General features: G+C 43.9%; 1 protein-coding gene across 11 annotated transcripts in view; it reads right to left on the bottom strand.

The window, feature by feature from the left end:
- The window catches only part of ZNF740 (zinc finger protein 740), a 195,305-nt gene that overhangs the window by 21,483 nt on the left and 148,107 nt on the right, over window positions 1–25,715 (bottom strand). For all 11 annotated transcript variants that reach the window (XM_078687438.1, XM_078687405.1, XM_078687430.1 and 8 more), the window contains one exon: window positions 1,543–1,661. In XM_078687438.1, the coding sequence (XP_078543564.1) occupies window positions 1,543–1,661 (119 nt within the window). The remainder of the gene's footprint in view (window positions 1–1,542; window positions 1,662–25,715) is intronic.

The following is a 25,715-nucleotide window of genomic DNA, read 5'->3' as shown; positions in this document are numbered from 1 at the left end:
GGCTTCCGGGATCAAGGCCAATATTGCGAAATCCACCACCCTCAACTCTCCTTATCACAGCACACGCAGGCATGCCTCCAAAGTCAGCATCCCCTACAATGGTCCAGAGACACGGTCCCATATCTGGGAATTCATTTAGGACCCACTTTGCAAACCACGGCGTCAGTTAACTACACCAAACTACATACTCAAATCAACGCTGATCTGCAGTGGTGGAAGCACTATCCAATTTCCTGGTCGGGAGGATAGCGACCATTAATATGACAGTCTTACCTCTGAGGCAGCTTTTTTCGTGACACAGGAGGGGCATTTTACAAAAAGAGAGGCATTATGTGAGATGCACTTATTTCACAGATGAAAAAATGAAGGAAGCGTTCCCAAATGTTTAAAACATTTTTTAAACCCTAAGAGAAATCTCCAGAAATAAATGGGTGAATAACAGTAGCAGGTGGTCTGAGATCCTATCAGCAAGAGCCAGAAAAAAGAAAGGCTGTAGGACAAACTGCCAGAACAGTGCATTCTGGGAGATGGTAACTGATGACTTAAAGAACAGTGTTTGCTATTTGCAGCTTATGTACTTTTGACCTGACGGGTACCTTTTCCTTAATTGTTCTCTTTCGCTGAATAAAGGTTAAAAGATATTTTGTATAACGTAGCACATTTCTTTCAGTAGGTGCTGCAATGTGTTTGTACTACTATGAAAGAGGAATTTCTTTACATATGAAAAACGCAGTAAAAGCTAGACTGTCTAATTATTCACTGAGGTATCACCAAGCTGTGGAGCATGAAGATGGCTATCTCGAACTACAGATTGATTCTGTTATATTCAGAAAAAAGTGCTGAGGTCCCTGCATTAAGGCGGGAATATTTTATGTTTAAGACTGTCGATGAGGATCCTACATTGCAGAACACGGACTCCTCTTAGCAACATCAAAACTATACATTTTTGACTAGACATTTATTTTTCTTCAACAGCAGCAAGATAATTCGGTATCATCTCACTAATTTAACATGCAGTAAAAAATAGTCCTCTGTTGTTATCTCTACAAAGATGACACAAACAGCTCTGGAAAGCATGTTTTAATGCATTGGCTCTGCCTTCATTTTCGGTTAGACAATGGACGACACAACTGGATTTTAAATCTGCGATTTGCGAAGCAGGAGCTCCCCAAAAGCTCTGCATGTATCTGAATATAATCTTGGACCGATCTGGAAGCATTAGCAGTAGATTCAAATTGCTACATGTTGCAAACAGGTTTCACATTTTCACTCAGAATGACAGTTAAGATGGGGCTCCCTTTACTCCCTTACAACACTTGCCCCAATGTGGACGCTTTTCCATTAATGAGCCATACAATATGTTTTGAGCAACTTGTAAAGTTGGATACTACGTGTCTTGTCTGTGTATCACAGGAGTCCTCTTTGACTTCCCCACACAACTATGTAAACAGGGAATAAAACAGCTAAGAGGATTTATCCTTTATCACAAGGCTTCTACAAACCTGGGCTACAAAATTATCACTTCCAGGGTCGGTATCATACCTGATGGCAGCGCTCACACTCGTAGGGCTTCTCACCGCTGTGCACCCGCTTGTGCCTATCCAGGTGATACTTCTGAATAAAGCGCATGTTGCACACATCGCACTCGAAAGGCTTTTCTCCTGTTGAGGTGCAGAAAAGCAAGTTTAGAGACTAAACCTTAAACTCTTCTCTACCCAGAAAACTACTGTAACTGTTAAAGACAATATCTATCAAAGCTGATAACCCAAGTCCTTTCATTTTAATTTCACAGACTAATACCAATATGCTGGCATACAATGATTTCACCATTTCAATCACTCAATATACAAGATGACCCCGACTAGACTACTTTGTTACTTTCTTTGCCTCCAAGAACATATATCCTGTTTGTATCAGAATCTATTCATTCAAATGCTATACTCACTTTAATCCCAGAGATTCAAAATTCTTTCATTAATTTAAGTTTCTCTGAGCGGACATCTTGTACTACAGGTTTCTCTGAATTTACCATTAAACATTCCATGTAACTGTACCTTGCCCGCCTATCTCCATTTTTTTATAATTCAGATCACTGTAAACATGAGCATTTAATTGTGATTTATACTTTATTCTACATATTTTTTATTTTTTTATTTCAAGGACTTTATTCTACATATTAAAGATCATTTGGAGGTTTCACTTCAGAAACCATTACGTTGTATTTCCAGCACGACATCAGCAAAATGAGTAAGGTAGAAAAGGGTGGTTAGACCCTATACAGCTTTTAATCCACCCACTCATTATTTCAGTTCAAATACAGACAATTTCTGGGGGAAGGGGGTGTTTGCTTTTTTAATTACTCCTATTAGGTAACTCAATATACTCATAACACCTTTTTGCATTCAGAAACCTTCGGTCAGTCTTCTGCGACTAAAAAAACCCATCCTCGTGACAGTTCTCATGATCCCTCATCATAGAACAAAACTAACATCCGCACCTGCATGCTTATTTATTTTTCACATTGGATACAAATACATCGACAGAACACTATAAAATCACACATATACATTTCAGCAAAACAGACATGAAATTATTTGATAAAATATCAAATAAAAAGTATAAAATAACCATTATTTTCATATGGCATTTATGGACCTCTCCTGTGCCTTTGACGTAGTTGACAGGAAGAAACTATGGGTTCTAATGCTTCAGGCAGGAGTTGAGGCAAGTTTGTTGGATTTGCTTAAGCAACTACATTGCGATACAGCCCTTTAAGTGCGTTATTCATACACCGGGGATTGCACTAAACCTATTAAGGTGACCAGACAAGTGAGACAAGGTTGGATTTTAACTCCATTTTTATTCCTATTTTACATTTATTCTCTCGCTAGATTTTTGGGGGCATGTGCTAAAGATATTTTGCAAATCGGTTCTTGTGTAGTTCCGATTCTATTATACACTGATAATGCTGTTCTTCTAGGGTTAAAATCAAATGGCCTCCTAAGTCTTTCAGATGTTTTAAAAAATGTTATGAGTAGTCTTAGCCTTAAAGTAATTAATCAAAAATCATATATTATGACCTTCGGTCCTAAATCCACTAAAATAAAAGAAAATGGTATTGATGGTATCCTCCTTTAACTATTTGGACCTCTTAATCAGTGTGAATGGGTCAACCAGAGAATACAAAAGATGGCGCTGAGGGGGAAATTAAAATTCGATTTGCAAAATTATTTGGGCCATAAACCGTTTAAGGAAATGCTCCAGCTATGTAAAAGTAAATGTTTATCCATGGGTGTTTATGGCGCAGTAGTATGGGGTAACATAACTCCTGGGAAACTGCAGACGATGGAAAACATGTTTTAGCTAGGCTTCTAGCTTTACCAAAATCAATTTCAACTTTCATTACATATGCGGAAGCGGGGGCTGGTTTTGTGGTGGACTCTATCAATTTAGCTCTGCTGCTATTGTGGTTTATTCACACTTGAAGTACTTTGAATATTGGAGGAATGAAGACAAATAAACTTACAGTTTTATTTGGAATTAAACAGAGTTACCGTTTTGTTTAAATGAACCAGCTGTGCGTCCGTCTAGGAGTGTGAATCACGCTCCATTCTTGAGAGATGTATCTACCCGTGGTTGCAAGGCACAACCATATTATTCGGGCTGCACGCAAAGTAATGATTAATCCAACGAATGGATATAAGTACAGGTATCAAACAGGATAAACGTTGGTGTGCATTTCGTCATTGTTTTGTGGAATTGATTCAGTTTTGCCTACCTGGCATGTTGCACCCACCCATGGATCATCAACAATTAAGGACAACCACATATGAGACATATGGACATCTGGTTTAAAATCAGCAATTGTTTTAAAGGACATGAAATACCCGTGAACTATACTTCTGATTAACATCATGATAGTGGTTATCATTTGAACGTTATGTTTTTTATTAAGCCATGGGTCAAAGTTCGGATTGAATGAGCGTTATACATTCGAGGGAGGGCGGGGCAATACGATTTGTCAACTTTTAAACATCAATAGTACGTTTGAATGCATTGTGACTAACAGAGTTTTTAATAGTGGGGAGGCATGCTGGGAATTGTAGTTTGGTGAAAAGACGGAGCTTAATGATTGGATGAAATGCAGGGTGGAGTATACAACGATCTTTACAAAAAGCGAGAAAGGGAAGGCAGAGGTTTTAGATGACTGTGGAAGCAAGGAAGGAAAGTAAAATGGCGGGATGCGTTGAAAAGACAAACAAAGTGAGTACGTAGGAAAAACAGATTAAGGGGTCATGTCATAACATAGAATGAGGGGAACGAATTGGGTAAAAGTCATAGATGGAGTTACTTCTGAGTGGGGGCGAGAAACATTGTGGTCAAATCAATGCATTGTACAAATAGAGGGAACCTTTCAATAAGGACTTGGGCCACATAGACATGGGTAACGTTTTTGAATGTATTGAGAACGACAATATTGTGTTTCACGAGGTAATGATGTTATTTTTAATACTTGCAGTTATATCCCTGACGAAGGGCTGAGAATGCGCCCGAAATGCATTGGATGAAGGATGTTTTTTAAATGTGTCCGCCGTGCTGCAGGAAGAAAAGGCCTTTTGGCAAACTGCAGCATGCGTAAAGTGGGAAAGGCATTTGAATGTCGCATATGTGATTGTTTATTCACACTTGAAGTACTTTGAATATTGGAGGAATGAAGACAAATAAACTTACCGTTTTATTTGGAATTAAACAGAGTTACTGTTTTGTTTAAATGAACCAGCTGTGCGTCCGTCTAGGAGTGTGAATCACGCTCCATTCTTGAGAGATGTATCTACCCGTGGTTGCAAGGCACAACCATATTATTCGGGCTGCACGCAAAGTAATGATTAATCCAACGAATGGATATAAGTACAGGTATCAAACAGGATAAACGTTGGTGTGCATTTCGTCATTGTTTTGTGCTATTGTGGTTAAAACAAGAGGGCTATTCTAGCTGTTCTGATTGCTTAAATCTTGATAATGTGAATACTATCCCATGGCTGGCTTATGTAAAAAAAAAAAAAGCTTTTACACTTTGGGTCTGACTGATCTTTTTGATCTCCCTGAAAAAATAGCACCCTAGACAAAAGAAAGGATGAGAAAGAGTTTATTTTCATACCGTGAAGGCAGGATAATAAAATTGCTTGATTCATGTTCCATTATTAATTGTATTAAAAATCTATCGCTTCTCGTACTGAACCCTATTGGATATGGTGTATTAATCCTCAGCATAGATTTTACTTGTCAATGTTGAGATTACATTTATTTCATCATTAAGTTAGATGAATTTCCAATGGCTGGTTCTTGGGTTACTTCTTTTTTTAAATGTCCGCGTGATGATGTTTCAACCCAAACAACTGTACATTTTATGCTATTTTGCACATTGTATCTTACGCTAAGGGTTTGATTTTTACACCCCATCCTTCTGCACAAGCACCTTTCCACACATAAAGAAGGCCTTGGATATATCCAATCTTTAGCTTCAGCTAAAATCTGTTTGGTTTCACTTAATTATATCACTGCTGCATAAAATGAGGAAACGTTCTGCAATATACATGGAATTATTTTTGTTATAAAAATGATCTTATTGTTTCTTAGCCTGCGGAAAGACGGTTACATATTTTATCTATTGTATTTTTGGCGCTGTTATGCACTTTTTAATGTGATTATGGTTTTTTATGTATGTGCTTTTATGGCCATTTTTGGACTTTTGATAAAGTGCAGGTGGTACAGCCTCAGAGCCTAGACATGCCAAGCTGATTCTAAACATTTTGAAATAGCAAAACACAAATGTGGTCTGGTGTCAAACTTACATATTTGTGATGCTTCCTCAAATGTCTTAAACACAACAGAGTGGTGATACCCACCGAGCTCTGTGCCTTAAATAAGCTGGGGAGAAAACCAGTAAGTGATCATCGCTTTCCTTAGTGGACATAGATGACATCACTCACTATCATGAGCTTGGGCCGACCATCTGCGAGTAAAAAAAGGTAACAGAAGAGTTCACCATCCCAGTTTTATATACAAATACCTACTTGGTGGAGGACTAGTGTAATTTAGGAACTCTTCGAATCCAAGTTCACATTTCAGTGCCCAAATGTGCTGGACCAACTATGCAAGGCTGGGGATGATTAAAGATTCTCCAAATCATGCTGCCATAATCTTTTATTTCCCAATAATATGTTTAATCTGGGAAACAGAAGAACTATAGTTACTTACCTGTAAACTGTGGTTCTCCAGTATTGGTGTCTTTCATAGATTCACATGCTTGAATATCCCCCGTCGTCGAAGTGGGAGTCCCACGGTACATAAAATAGCAGTATATATGCATGTATACATGAAAAATATAACTAATAAAAATATACATACATATAGTGCAGTAAATTGTAAATTCTAAAAGTACCATAGAACACAATAGGCCCATTGAAAAGCCTAAGGGAGAACTCACTTTAGTAGCATATCAGAGTCATTATGTGTTGGATCACATTCCAGCCAATCAGGCTGTAGCCTCCTCTAGAACCTTCTCCTCAGAAGCCCAAGTCCTCAGATTTTCGTAGCACAGAGTAAGTAAAAGTGCCTGAGGAGAAGAGAGCCTCTGAGGGGAGGATGGGAGGGTCGCATGTGAATCTATGAAAGACACCAATACTGGAGAACCACAGTTTACAGGTAAGTAACTATAGTTCTTCTCCAGTATTAGGGGTGTCTTTCATAGATTCACATGCTTGAATAGAGTAGAAAGCAGTAAATGATCACATAAGTCATAAAGGTAATACATCAAGCAAAGAAGGTAAATATATATGGTAATAAGCAATAAATACCAAAACATTATTATTAGAAAACAAAACCTTTATGACTGGAGGTGGGTAGCAACAGAGGCTCACCTTTACTGGAAAAGATTCCGCAGCACCGCTTGACCCACTGCCGCATCCGCGGCGTCTGTTGATTGCAGGCAGTAGTGCTTAGTAAAAGTATGGCTGCTCGACCAAGTAGCAGCTCTGCAGATCTGGCGTAAGGGTACCCCCGCAAAAAGGGCAGCCGAAGTAGACACTGCTCTAGTTGAATGAGCTCGAACAGGAGCAGGAAGGGGCTTTCCAGCCCGTTGGTGGCAGAAGGATATGGTAGAGGAGATCCACCTGGTTATAGTCTGCTTGGTAACAGGTTGTCCTTTGCAAGTTGGACCATATGCCACAAACAATTGATCAGATTTTCTGATAGGTGCAGTTCGTTGAATGTAGAATTTGAGACAACGTTTCAAATCTAATGAATGCAATGACCGCTCAGCTGGAGTTTGCGGAGCAGGAAAGAAAGTTTTCAGAATTACAGGTTCGTTGAGATGAAAGTCACTGGGAACCTTCGGGATGAACTTAGGATTAGTTCGTAATGTCACAGCCTCTTTGGAGAATTTTAGGAAAGGAGGCTGTATGGTAAACGCCTGGATGTCACTGACACCTCTTGAGGACGTTAAGGCGAGTAAAAGAGCAACTTTCCACGTGAGAAATTTAAGAGTTGCTGAGTGAATAGGTTCAAATGGTGGTAGAAGTAGTTGAGACAAGACCAAATTCAAACGCCAGGCAGGCGGAGGGCGACGGATAGGTGGAAACATCCTAAAAAGGCCCTTGTAAAATTGTTTAATGATCCTTGAAGAACATAAAGATGTGGAACCATCATGGCGGAAACGGGAAATCGCCGCCAGAAACACTTTAAGAGTTGAGTGGGATAGACCTGATTTTGCCAGGGATAAAAAGAAAGGTAAAATTTGTTCAGGTTTTGCAGTCATTGGGTCCAAATCCTTGGTGCGGCACCAGACACAGAAACGTTTCCACTTGAGTTGGTACGTTTTTATGGTGAAGGGAGCGCGAGCCCGCGCTAACACCTCCCTGCAGTCCTTGTCAATAGTTAAACGTGCAAATTCATTGTACTCAGGTTCCAGGCATGGAGTTGAAGGTATGCTGGATCCGGATGACAAATTAGTCCCTGCTGCATCGTGAGGAGGTGCGGCAGAGGATAGAGTGGCAACGGATCGGACTGCGAGAAGAGGAGCAGGTCCGTGAACCATGGACGTCTCGGCCACTTGGGTGCGATCAGGATGATGCGACAAGGTTGGAACCTCATCCTGTGTAACAAACGAGGGATCAGAGGAAGTGGAGGGAAAGCATAGATGAAATCGTTCGACCAATCGATCGAAAATGCATTCCCGCTCGACTCTCTGTGGGGATGCCGACTTGCAAAGCGTGGGCATTTCTTGTTGACAGCAGTCGCGAAAAGATCCATCCGTGGCTGGCCCCACCGCCGGAAGATGTACTCGACCGTGGGCTGATTGAGTTCCCACTCGTGATTGTCTGATGACGCTCGGCTGAGTGAATCCGCCAGAACATTGGCCACGCCTGGCACGTGAATGGCTGTGAGATGAATTTGACGTTGGATCGCCCAATCCCATATTTCTTGTGCTAGTTGAGAAAGTGGAAGAGACCTCGTGCCGCCCTGCTTGTTGAGGTAGTGCATGCTGGTGGTGTTGTCCGTCCTCACCAGCAAAGTGTGTCCCCGCACTAACCTCTGGAACGATTTGAGGGCTAAGAAAATCGCCAAGAGTTCCAGACGATTGATGTGCCAAGTTCGTTGTATTGCTGTCCACTTCCCTTTCACAGACATGCCGTCGAGATGCGCTCCCCAGCCTTCGAGAGACGCGTCTGTTGTAAGCGTCAGAGTTGGGGGTTCGTCCTGGAATGAACGGCCTGCAGATATGTGTGGAGGGTGAGCCCACCACTCCAGCGCTTTCTGTATGCGAGGTGTTAAAAGGACCTTGTCCTCGAAGGACCCCGACACCTGTTTCCACTGCCTGTCCAGTTCCTCCTGGAGAGTCCTCATGTGCAATCTGCAATTTGGAATGAGGTGGATGCACGAGGATGCCATGCCAAGGAATGATTTGAACATTCGGACAGAAACGGACAGTTTTGATTGGAGGGAGCGCACCATCATTAACATGCGGTCCTGTCTTTCCTGGGAAACGTACACTTTTCCCTGCCGAGAATCTAGCAAGGCTCCGAGAAAATTTCTCCGTTGCGAAGGTTGAAAGTGTGACTTCTGGCAATTGATTGAAAGCCCCAAGGCGTGGAAAAGGGAGACGCAAACTTGAGTGTGCTGCTCCGTCTGGTGAAAAGTGCTTGCCTTGATGAGGCAGTCGTCCAGGTATGGGTAAAATTGGATACCTTGGAGACGTAGGAAGGCAGCTACGGGGGCCAAGATCTTGGTAAAAACCCTTGGTGCCGAGCGGAGGCCGAATGGCAGGACTTTGAATTGGAAGTGTAGCTGCCCGACCGTGAAGCGGAGATACTTCCTGTGTCTGGGGTGGATTGGCACATGGAAGTAAGCGTCCTGAAGGTCGATTGTGGAATAGAACTCGCTTGGAGTGAGAAAATTCAGAATTTGGATCAGGGTTAACATCTGAAAAGTTTTTGAAATTAGAAATTTGTTTAGAGCTCGTAGATCCAATATTGGACGCCATTCCCCCGACTTCTTCTTGACCAAGAAAAAGCGGGAATAGAACCCCTTGCCGCGTTGATCTTGCGGCACTAGTTCGATGGCTCCTTTTTTGATCATTAAATTCACCTGGGCCAGAAGGTCCTTGAAATGAGGGGGTGGTGGCCCCGAAGGTGGATGATTGGGTGGAAATTTTGTGAATTCCAGGGTATGTCCTTTGGATATAACGTCCAGGACCCATTGGTCGGAGGTGATTGTAGACCATTTGTAAAAGTATCTCGAGATGCGACCTCCAAGATGTACGGTCGGCAAAAGGAAGGGTCTGAGGCAGTCACTGCTTTTTGGTGTTTGATCCACCTCTATAAGTGGATTTCCTTTGGTAAGGCCTGGAGGTGGATTGTCGAGTTTGAGATTGATAGGCACCCCGCTGTCTGTTATCGTTGTAGGTGTTGAATGAACGATATTGACTTGAGCCACGAAAAGTAGAGGAGCCTCCGCCTCTACCCCGTGCACCCCGAAAAGGCCGTTTCTTGTATTGTAGGCTCGCCAGGGATTTCGCAGTGTCAGTGTCCTTTTTTATTGCCTCAAGGGCATCATCCACATGTTTGCCAAACAATAATTCTCCGTCATAAGGTAAATCTAGGACTCTTGCCTGTACTTCAGGACGGAAAGTGGTAGAGCGCAGCCAGCCTTGACGCCTCAAGACTGCAGCCCCCGCCAATTGTCGAAATCCAGTGGAGGAAATATCGAGTGCACACTCAATGATTTCGGAAGAAATCAACTCTCCCTCGTGAATAATCGCCTGTGCTTCTGTCCGGATTGCCTCAGGCAGCTGAGGAATCAATGCAGCAATCTCGGACCACATCTGGCGGTCATAACGGCCCAGTATAGCCAGAGTGTTTGCCGCCCTCACTGTAGTAGCCGCCATGGTCGTGAATTTCTTTCCTATGGAATCCAATTTGCGGCCTTCCTGATCAGGAGGAGACGTGAGTGGCGTAGCAGGATTGCGCGATCTTTTTTGCGCAGCCTGAGTAATTACCGAATCTGCCTTCGGTTGAGACACTAAGCAGGCCGGAGAAGACGCCGGTGCTTTGTATTTCCTGTCCAATCTGGGTAAGACCGCAGGAACAGAATTGGGACGTTCCATCAATTTAAGGCCTTCCTTCCAAATATATTCCACGATTGGTATAGTGTGGGATTGCCTCTGTGAGATGTCTTTAAAGTCATATAGAAAGCAATCACTTTCATGCTGTTGTTGTTCGACTTTGAGATGAAACCGTTTTGTAGCCCGGATCATCAAATTGTGGAAATGTGCCATGTCCACTGGGGGCGAATGTAGAGGCGAGGTGGGCGGAGTGGAAGGTGTTTGAGCCCTATAATCGTCCCACTCAGCCATGTCGGCGTCATTGTCGTCGTCATCTGTGTTGTGAGGATCCGGATCCTCGTCGCCAGTGTCAGGGCGAGTACCATCCGGTGAAGCCGGTGAAACTGGTGTAGGTGCCTGAGGAAGTTGCGGTTGAGGCTGCGGAGGAGGCAGTGGTGCTGGAGAAGCAGGAGTAGAAGAAGGAAACCTGCGGTTATAATCATCCAGCATGTGCTGAAGGTTCATCACCAAGGACAGAGGTATCTGGGTAACAGGCTCTGAAGGCACCGGTTCGGACGTATCAACAGGAAACAAGTCAGTCCCATCTTCGACATTGTCCACCACCTCACCCTCGTCACTATATTCCTGGCACTTAATGTTCAAATCCGAAGGACTTGTTGCCTGTTTAAATAATCCTTCCACTTCCGAATCGTTTCCGGATTCTTCCTCACCAGACTGGAATAATTTGTCTGGAAGACGAGCACCACTCCTCACAGGACTCAGTTGGATGAGTGGTATGGTCCGCAAAGAAGAAGCAGTAACCACTGTGTAGATGGAAGCCGTCTTTGGTAGAGGTTGGTGCGACGCCAACGAGCCCGTTGGCGTAAATGCGGCACCGTCAGCAACGCCCTGAGGCGACTTGGACGGGATTTTCTTCGTCGACGAGGATTCCTTGCCCGTCGACGAACCCGTCGACGGGAGCGGGGCTTTGTTCGTCGACGAGAGTGGAGCTTTGGCCGTCGACGACGAAGGCGTCGACGGTATGAGAGTCGTCGACGAGGCCGTCGACGAAGTAATGCTGGTCGACAGAGACGTCGTCGACGGGGGCACCGTCGACGGGCCCGTCGACGGGGTGCTGGGTGGAGGCTTGGTCTTCGTCGACGATGGATGCGCCGACGAAGGATGCGTCGACGGCTTCGTCGTCGACGGGGCGCTGAGTGGAGGCTTGGTTTTCGTCGACGGTGTATGCGTCGACGGCTTCGTCGTCGACGGTCTATCCTTGACGGTCGTCGACGAGATCTTCACCACTGAAGAGATTGGTCTCACCTTCGAGGTCGCCGTCGACGAGGTGGTCGTCGTCGACGTAGCGCCGGTGGACATGGAACATGTCGTCGTCGACGTGGAGGTGGTAGAAATGGATTTCGTCGACGCTGACGACGTCGACGGGCGCGACGACGAGCCCGTCGACGAGCCAAAACCAGATTTCTTACTGGTAGGTAAGGCTTTGGGCGCAGACGTCAGAGAACCAGGTCCCGTAGACGTGCCCTGAAGCGAATCCTGTGGGGAGACAATCCTAGAGGACTCCAACAGTCTACTCTTCTTGAGAAAAGGAGAAGGAGCCTCGGTCTCAGACCCACGCTTCTGAGAGGACTTTGAAGCAAAAGATGACAGGCTCTCCACATCAGAAACCACAGACTCCGAAGTCCTCAACTTCTGTAGCCACAGAAGGAGACGGGCCTCTCTATCTCTCAGAGTCTTAGGAGGGAAAGTGCGACAGTACTTACAGTTTTTCACCTCATGGTCTGGGTAGAGACAGTAAATGCATTTACTGTGTGGATCCTCGTGGAAAAGGCGCAGTTTACCACATGAAGGGCAGGCTTTAAACAGAGATTTCTTGTTTGAAGACATTTTCTTGAAGAAAAAACAGGTAAAGTTGAAGAAAACTGAGCAGAGCTCAGGGAGACTCCCTTCACACGACGTGCGGTAGAAAATCTAAGGACTTGGGCTTCTGAGGAGAAGGTTCTAGAGGAGGCTACAGCCTGATTGGCTGGAATGTGATCCAACACATAATGACTCTGATATGCTACTAAAGTGAGTTCTCCCTTAGGCTTTTCAATGGGCCTATTGTGTTCTATGGTACTTTTAGAATTTACAATTTACTGCACTATATGTATGTATATTTTTATTAGTTATATTTTTCATGTATACATGCATATATACTGCTATTTTATGTACCGTGGGACTCCCACTTCGACGACGGGGGATATTCAAGCATGTGAATCTATGAAAGACACCCCTAATACTGGAGAACGTGTGTTATACCAATGCTCATTCAAATGAAGAACCATCAAGGATGCCTTAATGTACCTCAGCCAAGGGATTTTGAGTTCTTATGGACCTTTAACTATATCAGCTCAGCACATTCTATAAGGTTTCAGCTCATCAGCGGACCAAATGAAAAGCCAGAAAATAATGGGCCATAATTTGACGTACCCAATAATCAATTTCAAAGCTAGATCCAGTCTAAGTGGGATTAACAGAGTGCTAGTTGGGAGCATCAACAAAGATATGTCCCAAGAGAATCAATGTTAAAAATGCCTCCAAAGATCTGAATAATACAAATCAGTGCTCAAAGCTTGCGCTCTATAGATTTCATAAACAGGGAAGACTGGATGGAATATTGTACACTTGGCAAACCTAAACACTGAATACGCTCTATGGGTCAGCAGAATAATGCTCTTCGAGATATGCGGTGCAGGAGTGTGAGTCCAATAACCCCTCTCTCGAAGACTGTGCATTCGATCGATAATTTGCCCCTGAATTTCTTGTGAGGATTAAAAAACACAAATTTATTTTTAAAGCACTGATCTCTATACCATGGGTGCTACAAAATAAGTACAATTTCTCTCCAAGAATATAAAGCCCTCTTTGTGTTTTAGAAAAAAGTATGGTATCATCCACAAAAAGTAAAGCCGGTGTTTTCTAGCCTGACAAAATGACCAGTCATTGTGACAGCTAAGTAAGTAATCAACACATCCGTTTATAACAAGCATTTGCAATGCAATAGGTCTCGCATTAATTAAGTTTGAGCTATTGGCATTGCTAAATATTGCAACACCAATTGCAAAAAAAGTCTATAAATTGTGGGCCAGAAAAATTTGTAATTATTTTTGTAGCAATGGTGGCATGCTGCGCTTTAGATAAATATGTTTAAAAGTAAAGTGCGCCATACTGCGATTGCTACAATAATAATTGTGGATGCGTTAACAATTGATGTGTGCACTGATGGCTGGTGGTGTATGTGTCTGTAGAAATTATGCACTGATGGCTGGTGGTGTGTGTGCCTGGTGGAAGTGTGCACTGACGGCTGGTGGTGTGTGTGCCTGGTGAAAGCGTGCACTGACGACTGGTGGTGTGTGTGCCTGGTGAAAGCGTGCACTGACGGCTGGTGGTGTGTGCCTGGTTGAAGCATGCAATGACGGCTGGTGGTGTTTGTGCCCAGTGAAAGCGTGCACTGACGGATGGTGGTGTTTGTGCCCGGTGAAAGCGTGCACTGACTGATGTTGTCTGTGCCTGGTGAAAGTGTGCACTGACTGTGGCGGAGCAGGCGTTGCAGTCCCTGCTTTCGTGGTCGACCGGCAGGCAGAGGTTGCAAACCGGGTGTTGGTCTTTCTGCACGTACTTGTGGTGGCAGTTACGGCAAAATTTGAACGGTATGTTGTCCATCTCTTGCGTTCAGGGGGCCCCCTGAGTGCGCATTCTCTTCTGGACGTCGAAGTTCTTCGAAGATCTTCTTCTTTCGTCGTCCCCTTCGATGATGTCGTCTCACGTCGTCTTCTCAACTCTTTTCTTCCAAAAACTTGGCTTTTGGCTTCTCTTTTTCTCCAAACCTCTGGAGCCCTCTCGGGAACAATCCAGACCCAACGGCGGAAAAAAGAATCTGAAGATGGTGCCCAAGGGTGGGAGCTTCCGCAGGAAGCATGCCGACGTCACAGGAAGGACACCAAAAGGTGGGACGTCAACGCCCACCTGGGCTAAGGAAAAAAAAAAAAAAAAAAAAAAAGAAAAGACTACGATTCCGGACTCAACCACTAGACCGCGGAATAATGCACAGCATAGTGAATCCAGAAAGATTCACGCTGCAAAACTTTCAAAGAGGAGTGGGAAAGCCCTGACTGTGCCAGCTCTAGATAGAACGGTAGTGACTGAGCTGGAGTGGAATGAAAAGGATGAATGTTGGCAGCTGCGCACCAGTGACAGAATCTTTTCCACTTTAGTTTGTACGTTTTTATTGTAGATGGAACTCTGGCATTGGCAAGAATGTCCATGCATGCTGGCGGAATGTTCAAATGGGCAAATTCAAGGTGCCCATGTTCCAGGCCGATAATTTGAGAGAGGAGGGGTCCGGATGACAGATATGACGGTCGTCCATCGTGAGGAGATGCGCTCGAGGATGAACTAGAATGGGTTCGCACTGTGAAAGAAGCAGCAGTTCCGAGAACCACACTTGTCGAGGCCATCTGGGAGCGATCAGTAGAATGTGACACAGCTGTCTCCATATCTTCCATAACAATCGAGGAACCAGTGGAATCGGCAGAAAAGCGTAGGGGAATAGATCGCACCAGTCCATCAAAAGGGCATCCACGGACGATTCTGGATGGAGAAGCCAACTTGCAAAGGACGGACATTTCCGGTTCACCGGGCTGGCAAAGATCTATGTGCGGATGACCCCAACGCCGAAAGATGATGTCCAGAGTCGGCTGATGCAGCTCCCACTCATGAGTCAAGGATGCGGACCTGCTGAGGGCATCCACTAGGATGCTCAAGATGCCTGGTAGGTGAACTGCTGTCAGGGTAATGTGGTGCCGAAGCGCCCAATCCCAGATAGTCTGTGCCAGTCGAAACAGAAGAGGGGATTTGGTGCCGCCCTGCTTGTTCACTTCGTGCATACTGGTGGTATTGTCGGTTTGGATGAGCACCGATTCTCCCTGGATCAGAAGATGGAACGATTTGAGAGCCAGGAAGATGGCCATCAACTCCAGCCTGTTGATGTGCCAGGAGCTTTGAGACGGAGTCCACTTGCCTTTTATGGACAGCCCTTGAAGGTGTGCGCCCCAACCTTCCAATGAGGCATCCGTGGTCAGAATGAGTTCCGGAGCGGTGGTGAGGAAAGAAGTCCCGGCAGCCATGTTGGACGGCTGCGCCCACCACTGGAGAGCCGACCTCATCCGAGCGGTCACAAGGAACAGATCGTTGAAAGAGCCTGTGACCTGGCGCCACTGACTGTCCAATTCTTCCTGACTGGGGTGACTCTATAGCCTGCAATTTGGGATCAGAGAGATGCACGAGGACGCCATCCCCAGAAACGACTTCAATATACGAACGGAAACTGACTCTTTTGAACAAATGAGAGCCACCAAGCATAGAATCCGCAGCTGACGCTCGTGCGACACGAATGCTTTGGCTAGTGACGTATCCAGAGTGGCGCCTAGAAAGGTCCTGCAGGGAGCCAGGTCGACCTGAGACTTCTCGGTATTGATGGAAAGACCGAGGTAGCGAAATAAGGTCTGACAGAGTTGAGTGTCTCGAGAAAGCTGGCTGCGAGACTGCAACTTGATGAGACAATCGTCTAGGTATGGAAAAATGTGAACGCCCTGTAGACGTAGGTAAGCCACCATTGGAGCCAAGACCTTTGTGAAGACACGAGGGGCGGAGCGCAGGTCGAAAGGCAGCACCCTGAATTGAAAGTCTCTCTGGCCCACCCGGAAGCGCACGTACTTCCGGTGTCGAGGAAGAATTGGCACATGAAAATATTCGTCCTGGAGGTCGACCGTGGTCATGAAGTCGACCTTGCAGAGAAGACGTAGGATCTCCACCAGTGTGAGCATGCGGAAGGACTGGCACTTTAGGTATTTGTTCAGTGCCCGTAAATCGAGGATTGGACGCCAGTAGCCTATCTTCTTGAGGATGAGGAAAAATCGAGAATAAAATCCCATCCCTTTCTGAGACTTATGAACCACTTCGATGGCACCTTTTTGAATCATGATGCGAATCTGCTGGAAAAGTTCTTTGAGGTGCGCTGGAGGTGGACCAGTCGGAGGAGTGTGAGGAGGAAACTTTACAAACTCCAAGGCATGACCCTTCAATACAATGTCCAGCACCCAACGGTCCGAGGTGATTGAGGACCATTGAGAAAAGAACAGGGAGATTCGACCTCCAACCTTGCGCGGGGAAGGCAAGTCATTGCCTTTTTGAAGCGGAGCCTCTATAGGAAGACTTTCCTCGGTATGATTTGGAAGACTGCTGGCCAGAGGTCTGCTGTGGCTGGTTGGAATACCGCTGATTTCCCTGGCCATAGGAATGGTACTGATTAGATCCGCCACAAAAACAAGAGGTGGTGCCGCGTCGGCGCTCACCACGAAAGGGCTGTTTGCTGGACTGCAAAGTGCCCAAGGAACGAGCAGTTTCCGTATCCTTCTTCATCGTCTGCAGTGCCTCATCGACATGTTGACCGAAGAGTAACTCGCTGTCATAAGGCTTATCAAGAATTTTCGCCTGAACCTCCTGGCGAAAAGAGGTAGAACGAAGACAACCCTGAAGTCGGAGAACAGCTGCCCCCGCGAGCTGACGGAAGCCAGTGCAGGCGATATCCACGGAGCAGTCTATGATCTCTTCCGACGCTTTTTCCCCCTCCTGAAGAATTTTAAGAGCCTCCGCCCTGGAGGACTCAGAAATGAGGGCAACAAAGGCAGACATGTCAGACCACAACTGACGGTCGTAGCGTTCCAGTACGGCCAGAGCATTAGCGGCTCTTACAGTAGTGGAAGCTGTGGTTGAAAATCTTTGCCCGATAGCATCGAGACGACGACCCTCGCGATCAGGAGGAGCCATAATCGGGGAAGATGGGTTTCTGGAACGGCGCTGGGCAGCCTGGGTGACCACGGAATCCGGTTTAGGCTGCGCCACCAAGCAAGCTGGAGAACCCTGGGGCGCCTTATACTTTTTCTTCAAACTAGGTAGTTGTGCCGGGATGGAATTTGGCGTTTGCATCAACTGGACTCCCTGATTCCAAATGAAGTCGATGATGGGGACTGTCCGAACTTGTTTAAAAGGTTGACTCTTAAAGTCGTAAAGAAAACAGTCTTCTTCCCTTTGGACCATAGGAAGTTTAAAGCGGAGCGCCGCTCTGTCCATGAGCTGGTGAAAGCTTGCGATGTCAACTGGAGGGGAATCCCCAGGAGTTGCAGGAGGTGGGGACGGAGTCTGAATCTGATAATCGTCCCAATCTTGCATATCGCCATCACCATCATCGTCATCCTGAAGCTCGCCATCCTCTCTGTCTGGGCGAAGATTATCATCATCATCTTCTTCGAAAACCGTAGCGTGGACCTGAATAGAGGCCGTAGCCGGGGCAGATGGCGGTGCTGGTTGCGGCAGAGGAACAGTGGCCAGTGCAGGTACCGTAGGCAGAGGAGAGCCATAGCGAGATGGCGGGAAAACGCCTGTTGTAATCCTCCAACATATACTGGAGATTGGAAATGAGGGAAAGTGGAAGTGTCGCAGTAGGAACCTGAGTGGAAGGTTACTCCTCCTGGAAATATGAATCCTTGTGATCATCCCCATTGTCTTGACACTTTATGACCAGTTCAGAAGGGCTTCGTGCTGCCCGGAAGTGATCATCCTTTATATCAATTTACATCATCCTCGTCTTCCTCACAACCAGAGTCCTGTTCAGAACCTGTCGCAAACAGGGGTGAGGAGGGCTGCGTGTCACCTGGAATGCCAAGCTGTTCCAAAGGCACCTGGCGACGTTGGTGTAGAGGGTCAACGGAGGAAGAACCAGACCCGGATGAAGGAAGCGGCACCAGAGGCAAGGATGCGAAGGCTGATGGAACCACCGTCGACGAAATCATCGTCGACGACAGTACAGACGTCGACGAAGGATTAGTTACTTACCTGTAATCCTAGTTCTCTTCCAGGGGTATACTGAATAATCTCCGCCCATGAGTGGGAACCCGGAACATATAACAAAATACATATATATGTGTAAATATATAATAAAAGTACATAGTACTAAACAAATTATACAAATATACATGTACACACTAATAATATGCAGCCCAACCATAACTTATAGGCTAATAAAGCCATAATTACATATTTTCTGCAGAATGAAAATAAACCATAGCAAATAATGCAATAAAAAAGGCAGGAGCCTAAAATGCATTCCACAGTCAGAAAAATCTTTTATTTTCATCAAAGAAACTGTAATAGAAGGCAATTAGCCTATGTAGGCTGCATAAAGAAATAACATCCCTGTACAGAAAATCAGACTGGCACCTCGCCTTTAAGGCCTCAGAGAACCTGAACACTTTGCCTTTAAGGCCTCCAGGGGGAACTCTGCTCCCATCATGCCCCACAGGTGATAGTTAGGTCAGTTATTTTGTACGGTACAGTAAAACTTGCAGGTATCTGCATATATCATATCAAAAACACACATATTAAACCATAATGCTACTGCTCGCCCGGGGAGGCGGGAGGGTGCTTATGACTTTAATGAGTATACCCCTGGAAGAGAACTAGGATTACAGGTAAGTAACTAATCCTTTTCTTCCAGGGGATACTCATTAATAGTCATAAGCACTGAATAGAATATCAAGCTCATACCCACTAAGAAGCGGGTGAGCAGAAAACAAGAAATAACAACAGCTGCGACATACATATCTTAGCTAGAATTAGCAAATAAATTTCTGAGCGATGCATGCCCAACTTGAGCATCTGCCTGTGTGTCTGAATCAAGACAGTAGTGGCGAGTAAAGGTATGAATTGAACGCCATCTAGCTGCCTTAGAAATAATTCTAAGGAGCGCTGTAGTGGAAGCTTTCCCTCTTGTTGAATGAGCCTTAGGTCTTCATGACAGCCTTTGGTCTTCATGACAAAGACCTGTTTGACAACTGGTACGCTAGGAGAATGCAAGACACAATCTATCTAGATATGGACCTCTTGGAATCCGCAGAGCCAGTATTAATAGGACCATAGTTAATGAACAAACGGTCTGAGTGTCTCAAAGTCTTTGTTCTGCCAGATAAAACTTAAGAACTCTCTTAAGATCTAAAGAATGTAGAGCTCTTTCAGGAGGATTGGTAGGATTTGGGAAAAAAGTCGGCAAGGTTATAGTCTGATTAATGTGAAAATCTGACACTACCTTGGGCAAAAATGCAGGATGCGCCCTGAGTACCACTCTATTAGTTTGGAACACAATGAAAGGTTCCTTGCAACACAGAGCCTGGATCTCGCACACTCTACGAACAGAAGTAATGGCTACAAGGAACGCTACCTTCCAAGTAAAGTGCTGCAAGGAGGCCTTATGTATAGGTTCGAAAGGAGCACCCATTAATTTAGTTAATACCACATTAAGCTCCCAAGGTGGAGAAGGTGACCTGACTGGTGGATACACCTTTCGTAAACCTTCCAGAAAATATTTCACTGCAGGCATCCTAAAAAAGGAAGTCTGAGTAGGCAATTTCCTGTAAGCCGTGATCGCTGCAAGATGGACTTTAATAGAACTAAACTGCAGACCAGACCTCGCCAAATGTAACAAATAAGGTAAGATCACCTGTTCTTGACCATGTATAGGGTCAAGGCCATTGCTCTTACACCACAGAAAAAATAATTTCCATTTAAAACCATATGTCAAAGTCAAATAAGCTTTTATTCGATATTTCAAAGAATATCATACAAGCTAACATAGCAAAAATATAAAAACATACAACAATACACTCAATCAAATGATGCAAAGATATAATACAATTTAAAAATAAAGATCAGGAGAATGAAAAGAATGTATTTACAATGGACCTTGCAAAGATTTCCTAAATTTGATCATCAATTTTAAGTACTGTTCCATAATGCATATGACTTCTCTATCCTCTAACATCAATAATCGCTCATACGCATCTCTACAGGACCTCAGACCCCATCTCTTAAATAGGGGTTTCAATAATGTTTTCCTAAGAGTCGCATAATAAGTACAAAATAAAATGGTATGGATATTTGATTGCACAGAAATGTCATCACAGGGGCAAAGACTCATATTCCGGGACCAATCATTTCCTTCTGGTAAAGTTATAAGACGGAAAAAAGACCCCAGTCTAAATCTGGCAAGCAGCATTCTGGCATAACAGGAAAAATCGGTAGACAGATATGCTTGAAGCCCCTTGTGCTGCGTCACCCTTTGGTACACCTGAAGTGTTGGATTTGATTTTTGGTGGTTCCATCTTTTAGTCTCCAAGTGATCTAATAGTGTCTTTCTCAATTTTTTTCTAGAAATAGTATACAAAGTCAGAGGATCAGAAAAGTACTCTGGGCATCCAATGTCTACAAAAAAGTTTTTAATATAAGCCAGCCATTTCGTACGTCTTGCCCCCTCCTGTTTGAGAATGTCCAGTATTACATCTCTATTCAGATTTGTTTCAATAGTGGTCCAAATTTTATGCCACAACAATGGGGGCTCTACTTTAATTAAGTCTGATATAAAAGGTAAATCTAACTCAATATGCATCATATATATGGAGGTAGATTTGGGCGTTGCCAGTAGGTACCTTACGAAGTTGTTTTCCTCTATTTGAATAGAGGCAATATTTTTTTCGATGCCCCAAAGGCCTGCCCCATAAATTGCAGTTGCAATGCATTTTGCTTTGTAAAGAACAATTAGCTGTTTGACAGGCCTCCCTCCTATTCTTCCAGCAAAGTCTCTGAGCCCTCCAACAGCTCTAACAAGGGCAAGTTTCCTCATTTTAACTGCTGACTGCCAAGAAAGGTGTTGATTCACAGAATGCCCAAATATGTAAAGTTATCCACAGTCTCTAGTCTTTGTTCTTCGATATAAATGGGACATGATTTTTTAATTTTCTTCTTATTGCAGACCATTGAATAAGTTTTCCCAATGTTGACTCTCAAGCCTTTGTCGTGCATAAAGTCTCTGAAAGCCGTAACCGCCCTTTGTAGCCCCACTCTAGTTTGGGAAAGTATTGCCACGTCATCGGCATAGAGCAAGATTGGAATTGATTGCCCTGCCACTTTTGGATAGTCACATTCAATGTGTTTTAGATGTTCCCCTATTGCATTTATATAGAGGGAAAAGAGCATTGGGGCCAATATGCACCCCTGCCTAACCCCTCTATTTATGGGAAATCTTGGCGAGCACTCTCCTTTTAAGCCATATCTTACTCTAGCTCCCGCATTTCTATACAGTTCCTTAATGAAGATGAGTATCGATGGGTCTACTCCTAAAAGTTCCAGTATATCCCAGAGTTGTTCATGATGTACGCAATCAAAGGCAGAGCTTAAGTCTATATAGGTAACGTACAAACTTCCGTTCTTTGTGTCAACATACTTGGACATAATAAGATGAAGGTTCAGAGTTTGTTCGACTGTACCTCTCCCTGATCTGAAGCCGTACTGGAGTGCTGATAGTATGTTCTTCTCCACTGCCCATGCTTCGAGCCGTTTCAGTATGATACGGCCTGCAATCTTCATTAAGGAATCAAGCAGGGAGATAGGCCTATAACATGATGGAGAATGCCTATCTCCCTTTTTAAAAATTGGTATCACTACGGCCTCATCCCATGATGGGAAGAAGCCCAAAATATTCACAGAGTTCAAGGCAGACGTCAATATTGGTGCCCAAAAAGATATTTCTGCTTTAAAGACATCTGTTGGAATGGCATCTGGGCCTGGTGCCTTACCCGCTGGACTCTCCCTAATCGCCATCTCCACCTCTTCGTACCTAAAGACGATGTTTGAATGAGTTTCATCAAGGGGATCTATGCTTGATGAGTTCTTTGGTTTCGATGTCACCGATGTGGGTTTACTATATAGTTTTTGAAAGTGAGCAGCCCATGTCTTACCATCAATGGCAAGATCCATATTTCTATCCGGCATCTTTACCCATGGGAGTGGGGTATTTATAAATTTCCAGAAAGCCGAGAGATCTCGGTTTTCACATGTTGACAGCAATTTTTGCCGTGCTTCTTCCTTCAAAGCTTTTTTCTATTTTTCATAGCCAGGCGATAGATAAGTCTGGCATTTCGAATCTCCATAGTTGGTTTTGGGGTTATGTGCAATAGAGTCTTTAAAGTCTTTAAAGCTATGGAACAATCTTTATCAAACCATACTTTAGGGGTTTTAGCCCCTGTCTTGAACTGTCGTGTGAGTAGTTTTCTGAGACTGGTCTGTATTTTCAAGAAAGCTTCTCGGGTGGAATGGGGATTGTTATCTAAGGAGAGGCAAATATGTATCTCCTCCCACCTAATCATCAATAAGTCCTTCAGCAATCTAGCAGGGTTAATTTTTCCCATTTGATAGTGTACCCATTTTGAGCCCCCAGAACAATTGGTTGCTCATAGTTGGTTTTGATGTTATTATGTATTGGAGCTGGAGGAGACAGTAAGATAGATAAAGACAAGGGATAATGGTCCCCATAAAAGTGGTCTAAAGTGGTCCAAGAAGATATTAGTGGGGCATACATCTTTGAGAAGAGGATAAAGTCAATCGTCGAATTAGTATCTCTACCATGAAAAGTAGGTTTGAATGGTCTACGGGATAGAGTTAGATTATTTGCAAATTCTAAGTTAAAAGAAGCCAGAAAATTATTTAATAGATCCCCTGTCTTGGAATGTATAAAATGATGATTAAGAATATCATTGTTAATATCAGGATCTATTTCTATGGAGATGTCACACATGCCCTTCAAAGCATTTGGGCATATGTAACAATTAAAGTCACCCATGTAGACTATCACACACTCTCCACCACGTGTTTCTTTAAATGTGACAACTGCGCGATATAACTCTTCTAGTGTTTTTTCCAAAATCTCTGGGGGCATGTTGTTATAGAAATTTATTATCAACAATGTCATGGAAGGACCGACGTCCAAGGCAATTATTTGATAAGATGCCCTTAATACCTTTTTTACAATCTTGTAGCTTAATTCGACACTAATATAGGTACACAGACCCCCACTATGTCTACCCTGCTTGCTTGCAATTGCAGGTGAATGGAAGGTCTGATAACCTAATAAGTGTGTCGGGGTAAGCGCCCAGGTCTCTTGAAAACACAATACCAAGTATGAGTTTACCACATCCAACCAGGCAGGTTGTATGATTTTCGAGTTAATACCTGCCAGATTCCAACAGAGCATCTCTAAGGTGATAGAAGGTTTACTTTTCCCCCCTTTTATAGACCCCCTATTTGGAATGTTTTTCCGTGTCTCATGTCTCACTATTTTTTGTGTCTCCCCTTTTTCTATCATATCCTCTATTCGTTTATCAGGGGAACCATAAACCAGAGTGGCCTTTGTCAAAGGTGCCTTCGGTAAAAAGGCTGGTATTTTCTCTCTGGGGCGATCATCCACTTTCTTAAGGATGAGTCATTCTATGTCATCCAGACCATAGAGTGACTCATACTGATTATAACAGGGGAGATTCTAAGAAGGAGTTTGAGGTGGAAAACATTGACCATATCCCGTAGGACCATATCTAGATGTCGAGGGATGTTTAATAACCCATGGATTATCTCTATTATGGTAGGGATTTTGAGGTGGCACGTTATTTTCCCTAGTTCCATATCTTAATGAGTAGTTCTGTTGAATTAAACTTCTATGCTCTTGGAAGGATGGATTACCAAGATAACGGTTGGGTTGGTGTTGTTTCGGGCGCATTAAGGATTCAGGGTAAAAATAAGAAAGAGATTTTGGTGTAATTGGGCCACTATGGAAATCTGAATACCAATCCCCAATGTGTGACGTGACTCTGGGATCTTTGAATGTAATAATAATAACGTCACCTTCTATGTCTTTGGGGCATATACCCACCCAGTTCATTCTTCTCACCATAATAATATCTCCATTGAGATGAGGTGGAAGAGGCCTATGGTTTTTAAGCCAGTATATCACCTTGTTTTTAAGACTGGCATAATTTTCATACCCTCCTGTAGTTGGTAGAGGAGGAACCCCGGTTAGAACAGTGACATTTTGTGAAGCAGCTGGGGGTAGGTCAGCATTTCTTGTCGATCTTCTGTTTTTAGGGCCACTCTTATAATTATTCGAGTTATTTTTTACGTTCCCCATCCTTGCCGAGTCTATAAGGGAGTTTATTTGGGCAGAATTAGACAGTGTGTTCTGTGGCGCTTTATGTTGGACAAGAGGGACCTTAATTTCTGGCTTGGATTTAACTAATGGTGTTTGTTTAATTAAGGTTTCATTTGCCTTCGAAGTTTTATTTTCTGTATTTGTTTTTCCCGGATTAATGGTTTTTTCACCATCTTTTGCACTCACGGGTTTTGTTGAATCCTTTGTAGTTACGATATCAAGAGTAGAACCTCCTGTTAAATTTTCCAGTTGAATTCCAATTCTCTTTACTCTTTCTACTATTGGGATTAATAGTGCTTTTAAGAGATGTTCCATTGCATCCATGAAATCCTTAATTGATGGTGGAACATTTGGGGTCAAAGGTTTTCTAGTAGCAAAGGGTGCCCCTTCCACTATATGTAAAAGTTCTTTTGTAAGTAAATCCTTGGAAAGTAGTTTCTTATGTGTTGGAGTATGTGTTACAGCCGAGCCTCGTTTCCTACGCTTCTTTGGAGGCGATCTAGTAATAGAGTGTTTCCTTTTAGTTTGATCACTTGATGTCTGAGGTGTATCAAAAATGAAAATTGGGAGCACTGGAGGTATAGGGTGTTTACCATCGGGAGGTAATAGTGTTTCAGTCGAGATTACGTCTATAACCTCAGAAATCTCTGGTAAATTTGAGGTAACAAGATCAATGATACTATTATTATTGATCGAGGCAGAAATTTGCTCAGGTTGGAGGGAGGCAGTTGGACTGGATTGAAATATTAGAGGAAAATTATCCGTGTTGAACAGATCTGCTTCTGTATTAGGCGGAGTAGGATTTAAGGATTGGACCTCAGATATCATTTTGGCGGGAGGTTTTAAAGTAGTGTTTTTGAGTAACTCAATAGATTGCCGTCGAGCAATACGGCGCTCTGCCATAGTCAAATCCCGATCAAGTTCGGCAGTAGTTCTAAAGAAGAATTTATCCAAGGGACCCATAAT

The sequence above is a fragment of the Lissotriton helveticus genome, chromosome 1_1 (genome assembly GCF_964261635.1).
Source record: "Lissotriton helveticus chromosome 1_1, aLisHel1.1, whole genome shotgun sequence".
Classification (NCBI taxonomy): Eukaryota; Metazoa; Chordata; class Amphibia; order Caudata; family Salamandridae; genus Lissotriton; species Lissotriton helveticus.
This window is presented reverse-complemented; position numbering and strand designations above follow the sequence as displayed.